This window comes from Rhinopithecus roxellana, chromosome 4 (genome assembly GCF_007565055.1).
Source record: "Rhinopithecus roxellana isolate Shanxi Qingling chromosome 4, ASM756505v1, whole genome shotgun sequence".
Lineage (NCBI taxonomy): Eukaryota > Metazoa > Chordata > Mammalia > Primates > Cercopithecidae > Rhinopithecus > Rhinopithecus roxellana.
The window spans coordinates 145,418,041-145,427,263 of NC_044552.1; the positions used below are offsets into that span (position 1 = coordinate 145,418,041).

The window sequence follows — 9,223 nt, forward strand, 5'->3', positions numbered from 1 at the left end:
ATGGACATTTGGGTTGGTTCCAAGTCTTTGCTATTGTGAATAGTGCCGCAATAAACATACATGTGCATGTGTCTTTATAGCAGCATGATTTATAATCCTTTGGGTATACACCCAGTAATGGGATGGCTGGGTCAAATGGTATTTCTAGTTCTAGATCCTTGAGGAATCACCACACTGTCTTCCACAGTGGTTGAACTAGTTTACAGTCCCACCAACAGTGTAAAAGTGTTCCTATTTCTCCACATCCTCTCCAGTACCGGTTGTTTCCTGACTTTTTAATGATTGCCATTCTAACTGGTGTGAGATGGTGTCTCATTGTGGTTTTGATTTGCACTTCTCTGATGGCCAGCGATGATGAGCATTTTTTCAAGTATCTGTTGGCTGCATAAATGTCTTCTTTTGGGAAGTGTCTGTTCATATCCTTTGCCCACTTTTTGATGGGGTTGTTTGTTTTTTTCTTGTAAATGTGTTTGAGTTATCTGTAGGTTCTGGATATTAGCCTTTTTCAGATGACTAGATTGCAAAAATTTTCTCCCATTCTGTGGGTTGCCTGTTCACTCTGATGGTAGTTTCTTTTGCTATGCAGAAGCTCTTTAGTTTAATTAGATCCCATTTGTCAATTTTGGCTTTTGTTGCCATTGCTTTTGTTGTTTTAGTCATGAAGTCTTTGCACATGTCTATGTCCTGAATGGTATTGCCTAGGTTTTCTTCTAGGGTTTTTATGGTTTTAGGTCTAACATTTAAGTCTTTAATCCATCTTGAATTAATTTTTATATAAGGTGTAAGGAAGGGACCCAGTTTCAGCTTTCTACATATGGCTAGCCTGTTTTCCCAGCACCATTTATTAAATAGGGAATCCTTTTCCCATTTCTTGTTTTTGACAAGTTTGTCAAAGATCAGATGGTTGTAGATGTGTGGTACTATTTCTGAGACCTCTGTTCTGTTCCATTTATCTATATGTCTGTTTTGGTACCAGTACTATGCTGCTTTGGTTACTGTAGCCTTGTAGCATAGTTTGAAGTCAGGTAGTGTGATGCCTCCAGCTTTGTACTTTTGGCTTAGAATTATCTTGGCTATCTGGGCTCTTTTTTGGTTCCACATGAACTTTAAAGTAGTTTTTTCCAATTCTGTGAAGAAAGTCATTGGTAGCTTTATGGAGATGGCATTGAATCTATAAATTACCTTGGGCAGTATAGCCATTTTCACGATATTGATTCTTCCTATCCATGAGTATGGAACGTTCTTCCATTTGTTTGTGTCCTCTTTTATTTCATTGAGCAGTGGTTCATAGTTCTCCTTGAAGAGGTCCTTCACATCCCTCATAAGTTGGATTCCTAAGTGTTTTATTCTATTTGAAGCAATTGCGAATGGGAGTTCACTCATGATTTGGCTCTCTGTCTGTTATTGGTGTACAAGAATGCTTGTAATTTTTGTACATTGATTTTGTATCCTGAGACTTTGCTGAAGTTGCTTATCAGCTTAAGGAGATTTTGGGCTGAGGTGATGGGGTTTTCGAAATATACAATCATGTCATCTGCAAACAGGGACAATTTGACTTCCTCTTTGCCTAATTGAATACCCTTTATTTCTTTCTCCTGCCTGATTGCCCTGGCCAGAACTTCCAACACTATGTTGAATAGGAGTGGTGAGAGAGGGCATCCCTGTGTTATGTCAGTTTTCAAAGGGAATGCTTCCAGTTTTTGCCCATTCAGTATGATATTGGCTGTGGGCCTGTCATAAATAGCTCTTATTATTTTGAGATACGTTCCATCAATATCGAATTTATTGAGTTTTTAGTATGAAGGGCTGTTGAATTTTGTCAAAGACCTTTTCTGCATCTATTGAGATAATCATGTGGTTTTTGTCTTTGGTTCTGTTTATATGCTGGATTATGTTTATTGATTTGCATATGTTGAACCAGCCTTGCATCCCAGGGATGAAGCCCACTTGATCATGGTGGATAAGCTTTTTGATGTGTTGCTGGATCTGGTTTGCCAGTATTTTAATGAGGATTTTTGCATCGATGTTCATCGGGGTATTGGTCTAAAATTCTCTTTTTTTGTTGTGTCTCTGCCAGGCTTTGGTATCAGGATGATGTTGGCCTCATAAAATGAGTTAGGGAGGATTCCCTCTTTTTCTATTGATTGGAATAGTTTCAGAAGGAATGGTACCAGCTCCTCCTTGTACCTCTGGTAGAATTCGGCTGTGAATCCGTCTGGTCCTGGATATTTTTTGGTAGGTAGACTATTAATTATTGCCTCAATTTCAGAGCCTGCTATTGGTCTATTGAGGGATTCAACTTCTTCCTGGTTTAGTCTTGGGAGAGTGTATGTGTCCAGGAATTTATCCATTTCTTCTAGGTTTTCTAGTTGATTTGCATAGAGGTGTTTATAGTATTCTCTGATGGTAGTTTGTATTTCTGTGGGGTCGGTGGTGATATCCCCTTTATTATTTTTTATTGTGTCTATTTGATTCTTCTCTTTCCTTCTTTATTAGTCTTGCTAATGGTCTGTCAATTTTGTTGATCTTTTCAAAAAACCAACTCCTGGATTCACTGATTTTTTAAGGGTTTTTTGTGTTTCTATCTCCTTCAGTTCTGCTCTGATCTTAGATATTTCTTGCCTTCTGCTAGCTTTTGAATGTGTTTGCTCTTGCTTCTCTAGTTCTTTTAATTGTGATGTCAGGGTGTCAATTTTAGATCTTTCCTGCTTTCTCTTGTGGGCATTTAGTGCTATAAATTTCCCTCTACACACTGCTTTAAATGTGTCCCAGAGATTCTGATATGTTGTATCTTTGTTCTCACTGGTTTCAAAGAACATCTTTATTTCTGCCTTCGTTTCGTTATGTACCCAGTAGTCATTCAGGAGTAGGTTGCTCAGTTTCCATGTAGTTGTGTGGTTTTGAGTGAGTTTCATAATCCTGAGTTCTAGTTTGATTGCACTGTGGTCTGAGAGATAGTTTGTTATAATTTCTGTTCTTTTACATTTGCTGAGGACTGCTTTACTTCCAACGAGGTGGTCAGTTTTGGAATTAGTGCAATGTGGTGCTGAGAAGAATGTATATTCTGTTGATTAGGGGTGGAGAGTTGTGTAGATGTCTATTAGTCTGCTTGGTGCAGAGTTGAGTTCAATTCCTGGATATTCTTGTCAACTTTCTGTCTCATTGATCTCTCTAATGTTGACAGTGGGGTGTTAAAGTCTCCCATTATTATTGTGTGGGAGTCTAAGTCTCTTTGTAAGTCTCTAAGGAATTGCTTTATGAATCTGGGTGCTCCTGAATTGGGTGTATATATATTTAGGATAGTTAGCTCTTCCTGTTGAATTGATCCCTTTACCATTATGTAATGGCCTTCTTTGTCTCTTTTGATCTTTGATGGTTTAAAGTCTGTTTTATCAGAGACTAGGATTGCAACCCCTGCTTTTTTTTGTTCTCCACTTGCTTGGTAGATCTTCCTCCATCCCTTTATTTTGATCCTATGTGTGTCTCTGCACATGAGATGGGTCTCTTGAATACAGCACACTGATGGGTCTGGGCTCTTTATCCAATTTGCCAGTCTTTGTCTTTTAATTGGAGCATTTAGCCCATTTACACTTAAGGTTAATATTGTTATTTGTGAATTTGATCCTGTCATTATGATGTTAGCTGGTTATTTTGCTCGTTAGTTGATGCAGTTTCCTCCTAGCATCGATTGTCTTTAGAATTTGGCATGTTTTTGCAGTGGCTAGTACCAGTTGTTCCCTTCCATGTTTAGTGCTTCCTTTAGGAGCTCTTGTAGGGCAGGCCTGGTGGTGACAAAATCTCTAAGCATTTGCTTGTCTGTAAAGGAGTTTATTTCTCCTTCACTGATGAAAGTTTGTTTGGCTGGATATGAAAACTGGGTTGGAAATTCTTTTCTTTAAGAATGTTGAATATTGGCCCCCACTCTCTTCTGGCTTGGAGAGTTTCTGCCAAGAGATCTGCTGTTAGTCTGATGGGCTTCCTTTTGTGGGTAATCCGACCTTTCTCTCTGGCTGCCCTTAACATTTTTTCCTTCATTTCAACTTTGGTGAATCTGACAATTATGTGTCTTGTGCTCTTCTTGAGGAGTATCTTTGTTGTATTCTCTGTATTTTCTGAATTTGAATGTTGGCCTGACTTGCTAGGTTGGGGAAGTTCTCCTGGATAGTATCCTGCAGAGTGTTTTCCAACTTGGTTGCATTCTCCTTGTCACTTTCAGGGACACCAATCAGACGTAGATTTGGTCTTTTCACATAGTCCCATATTTCTTGGTGGCTTTGTTCATTTCTTTTTACTCCTCTTTCTCTAAACTTCTCTTCTCACTTCCTTTCATTCATTTGATCTTCAATCACTGATACCCTTTCTTCCAGTTTATCGAATTGGTTACTGAAGACCCTTTCTTCCAGTTGATCGAATTGGTTACTGAAGCTTGTGAATTTGTCATATGGTTCTCATGCCATGGTTTTCAGCTCTATCAGGTCATTTAAGGACTTCTTTACATTGGTTATTCTAGTTAGCCATTCATCTAATCTTTTTTCAAGGTTTTTAGCTTCTTTGCAATGGGTTCAAACTTCCTCCTTTAGCTTAGAGAAGTTTGATCATCTGAAACCTTCTTCTCTCAACTTGTCAAAGTCATTCTCTGTCCAGCTTTTTTCTGTTGCTGGCAAGGAGCTGCATTCCTTTGGAGGGGGAGAGGCGCTCTGATTTTTTGAATTTTCAGTTCTTCTGCTCTGTTTTTCCCCCATCTGCGTGGTTTTATCTACTTTTGGTCTTTGATGATGGTGACGTACAGATGGGATTTTGGTGTGAATGTCCTTTCTGTTTGTTAGTTTTTCTTCTAACAGTCAGGACCCTCAGCTGCAGGTCTGTTGGAGTTTGCTGGAGGTCCACTCCAGGCCCTGTTTGCCTGGGTATCAGCAGCAGAAGCTGCAGAAGAGTGAATATTGCTGAACAGCAAATGTTGCTGCCTGATCGTTCCTCTGGAAGCTTCATCCCAGAGGGGTAACTGGCCGTGTGAGGTGTCAATCTGCCCCTACTGGGGGGTACCTCCGAGTTATGCTACTCGGGGGTCAGGGAGCCACTTGAGGAGGCAGTCTGTCTGTTCTCAGATCTCAAAGTCTGTGCTGGGAGAACCACTACTCTTTCCAAAGCTGTGAGACAGGGACATTTAAATCTGCAGAGGTTTCTATTGCCTTTTGTTTGGCTATGCCCTGACCCCAGAGGTGGAGTCTACAGAGGCAGGCAGGCCTCCTTGAGCTGCAGTGGGCTTCACCCAGTTCAAGCTTCCTGGCTGCTTTGTTTACCTACTCAAGCCTCAGCAATGGCAGGTGCCCCTCCCCCAGCCTCACTGCCACCTTGCCGTTAGATCTCAGACTGCTGTGCTAGCAATGAGAGAGACTCCAGTGTGTGACCCTCCAAGCCAGGCATAGGATATACTCTCCTGATGTGCCATTTGCTAAGACCCTTGGAAAAGTGCAGTATTAGGGTGGGAGTGACCCGATTTTCCAGGTGCTATGTGTCATGGTTTCCCTTGGCTAGGAAAGCCCTTATGCTTCCCCGGTGAGGCAATTCCTCGCCCTGCTTCAGCTCTCTCTCGGTGGGCTACATCCATTGTCCTGCACCCACTGTCCGACACGCCCCAGTGAGATGAACCCAGTACCTCAGTTGGAAATGCAGAAATCACCCGTCTTCTGTGTCATTGACGCTGGGAGCTGTAGCCTGGAGCTGTTCCTATTCGGCCATCTTGGAACCTGACCCAACAAAGTTTAAACAGCAGAATAAAATAATTTTCAAGTTATCTCTCTCCTAGTAAAGTTTTCCTTCTCTTCCGTTGTAATAGAGTTATTTAACCATTTATCAAATTTATTTTGGATTTTTTTTCAAGTAGCTTCTACCCATGTAAGGAAGTTATTAAACCAAACAGTAGGATATAAAGCAATAACAAGGAAGAGATGTATAACCTGCAAAGAGGAAGGAGAGTTTACATCTGTCTGGAGCAGCCAGAGAAAACTCTAAGGAGATGCATTTGAGCTGCCTTTTCAGGAGATGTGTTCGCCAAGGGAACAGACATTCCACGTAGAGGGAACAGCTTGTACAAGAAAATGGGGACGGGCACAACAGGTAACATGGAGAAGTACAGTTGTCCCTCAGTATCCGTGAGTGATTTGTTCCAGGACTCCCATGGATACCAAAACTAGAGGATGCTCAAGTCCCTGATATAAAATGGCTTGTATTTGCTCATACGCACATTCACCTGTATAGTTTGTCTCCAGATTATTTAACAATACCTAATACAATGTAAATGCTATGTAGTTAGTTGTTATACTGTATTGTTTAGGGAATAATAACCTTAAAAAGTCTACACTTCAGTACACATTGACTTTTTCCCCAAATATTTTCAATCGGGTAGGTTGAATCCACAAAACCCACTGAATGGAAGGGCCAAGTAGGCCTTGGAGGGAGGATATCAAAATAAGTGGCTAGAGAGGAAGGAGGAGCTTGAGATGGAAGCCCACATGTGTGGGAATTGGTGCTGTACTTGCTCACCAAGCACCCTGGTTAGAGCTGAAATAACTCTTTTATGCCACAGACTCCTAAGAGACATAGCTGGAACCAGAACTTGTGCCTGCTGACTTCTGGGTAACTCATCCCTGGTTGTGAAGGGATGGCTGTGCTGCCATGATAGCTCTGAAAAACACCAAGAGTTTATTTTCTGGGCTGCTTGTAGTCCAGTCCTACTTGGGTTTCCCATTTCCTATCAGCCCCAAGCCAGCCACGGATGCTCCCCACCTCCCAGACATCACCCTCCACTAGGTCCCCAGATTGCTTTTAAAATGCGACCAGGGGCCTGGTGCTGTGGCTCACGCCTGTAATCCCAGTATTTTGGAAGTCCGAGGAGGGAGGATCACGAGGTCAGGAGTTCGAGACCAGCCAGGCAAAGACAGTGAAACCCCGTCTCTACTAAAAATACAAAAAGAAAATTGGCCAGGCGTGGTGGTGTGCGCTTGTAATCCCAGCTACTGGAGAGGCTGAGGCAGGAGAACCGCGTGAACCCGGGAGGCATAAGCTGCAGTGAGTCGAGATCGCGCCATTGCACTGCAGCCCCGGCTACAGTGCGAGACTCCCTCTCAAACAACAAAACGAGACCAGGAGACCCAGAAGCCTACGAGCACGAACTCCCAAGACCACAAGTCCCAGCATGCAACGCTCCCTGTTGGAAAAGGGCTTCCCATAGCCACCAAGTGGACCATCATGCAACGCTCTCTGATGGGGCGGGGCTCTCTACAGGGGCGACACACTTGTGGCGTCGCCTCGCAACTCCAATTCCGTGACAGAATGTGCTTCCGCTTCCGCCTCTGAGCCCTATGAGCGAGACTTACGCTTAGTCGTCGTGACGCCATTCTTCTGCGACGGCGCGGCCTGGAGCTTCCGCACGGTGGCCTCACTCCCGCGTGAAACGCCAGAGCGGCGACTTGTCGTCTGCGTCCTCTGTCCTGGGAGCTAAGGGGAAAGCGGCGAGATGACGGACCGCTACACCATCCACAGCCAGCTGGAGCACCTGCAGTCCAAGTACATCGGCACAGGCCACGCCGACACCACCAAGTGGGAGTGGCTGGTGAACCAACACCGCGACTCGTACTGCTCCTACATGGGCCACTTCGACCTTCTCAACTACTTCGCCATTGCGGAGAATGAGAGCAAAGCGCGAGTCCGCTTCAACTTGATGGAGAAGATGCTTCAGCCTTGTGGACCGCCAGCCGACAAGCCCGAGGAGAACTGAGACTCTGCCTTACCACCACTGTGCGGGGCACCTCTCCCAGTGTTCCTCAGGTTTGCCAATCCCTTCGACTCTTTCTGCCTCCAAAGGACCGGCTCTCCATGGCTCCTGCGTCTGGTGCTTTCCGCGTACAGAAGTGCTTGCCCGGAGAGTCCCGCCTGACCTGCCTTCATGTGAACCCTTTGGAATAGCACTGGGAGACCAGCAGAACCCCTGAGAACTGTGCTGGTGAAGAGGGCCTAGAGCCGGCAAGCGTTTGAGAAGAGGGCTTGGCGCTGGAATGAGATGGGATTTGGCGTCTCATTTTTGGCTAATTGATTGTCATTGGCTTTTTCCATAAAGTTTAGAAATCGTTCAGTCTCTTGGTGTGAACTTCCTGTGTTAGGGTGGAGGGCTCCGGAAAGAGCCGAGTGGGAAATGGGTTTGGGGAGGGAGTGCATGCCAGTGTCCATGGTGAGGTACTTAAATCCGCCTGTCTACCTTTATAATTAATTCCCCGACTGCCACATCTCCCAAGAGCGTTATTTTCAGGCCCACGATGCCTTCAGTATTGAAGCTTGTGGTTATTGTATCCCATCTTCTTTTTCTCCCGTTTTAAAAGTCTTTGCAGTCTTTGCTGTCATTGTCCTTAGCCTCTTTAAAATGCATCCTTTCTTTTTCTTGGGAATTTGTGGCCATGTCTCCAGAAATGACAGGCTGGCAAGTGAGTTCATCCTTTCTATATTCAAAAAATATTTGTTGAGCTCTATGTGACAGGCATTTTCCCATGTTCTTGGGGCTTACATTATGCTGGTGGTGGAGAAAGGAGGTCAAACACTGTAGCGGTAATAAGCAAATGTTAGAAGATGCTGCGGGGAGGGGAGAACAGTGTACATGGTGTGGGTGGGAGTAGTTGGTAAGGCCGTAATCTTAAATATGATGCACAAGTTACTGAGATGGTGACATTTGAGCAAAGACTTTAGGAAAATGAGGGAAATAGCCATGCGGAAAACTGGAGAAATTGCTTTCCATGAAGAGGGAACTGCCAGTGCAATGGTACTAACACTGGGAGTATGTATGGTTTATTGGAGGAACTGCAAAGAGGCAAGCATGGCTGGAAGGGGTGAGCCAGGGGAAAAGTAGAGGGACAGGTAATGGAGGGGGAAACGAGTAGAGCCTTATAGGACAATATATGAACCTCTGAGGAGCCATTGGAAGGTTGTAGTTTTTTTAATTTTAGTTTTTAAAAATAAGAGATGAGTCTTGCTATGTTGGCCAGGTTGGTCTTGCCTCAAGCAGTCTTCCCACCTCAGCTTCCCAAAGTGCTAGAATTACAGGTGTGAGCCACCACTCCAGACCATTGGAAGGTTTTTACCCAGAGAAGACACATGACCTGGCATAGCTTAGATCAGTGGTGGCTTTGGAACTCCAGGCTGAAGTGTGGTGACACAATCATGGCTCACTGCAGCC

The 9,223-nt window shown here is 44.1% G+C and overlaps 1 protein-coding gene across 1 annotated transcript; it reads left to right on the forward strand.

The window, feature by feature from the left end:
* Positions 1–7,385: 7,385 nt before the first annotated feature.
* Positions 7,386–8,134, forward strand: SF3B5 (splicing factor 3b subunit 5). The gene has a single exon (XM_010362528.2). It carries the CDS (start codon positions 7,517–7,519, stop codon positions 7,775–7,777), a length of 261 nt encoding a protein of 86 aa, XP_010360830.1. The 5' UTR covers positions 7,386–7,516; the 3' UTR covers positions 7,778–8,134.
* Positions 8,135–9,223: the final 1,089 nt, after the last annotated feature.

Bases quoted from the DNA above. Each gene is read 5' to 3' on its own strand.
- SF3B5 (XM_010362528.2), top strand. From the start codon at position 7,517: ATGACGGACCGCTACACCATCCACAGCCAGCTGGAGCACCTGCAGTCC.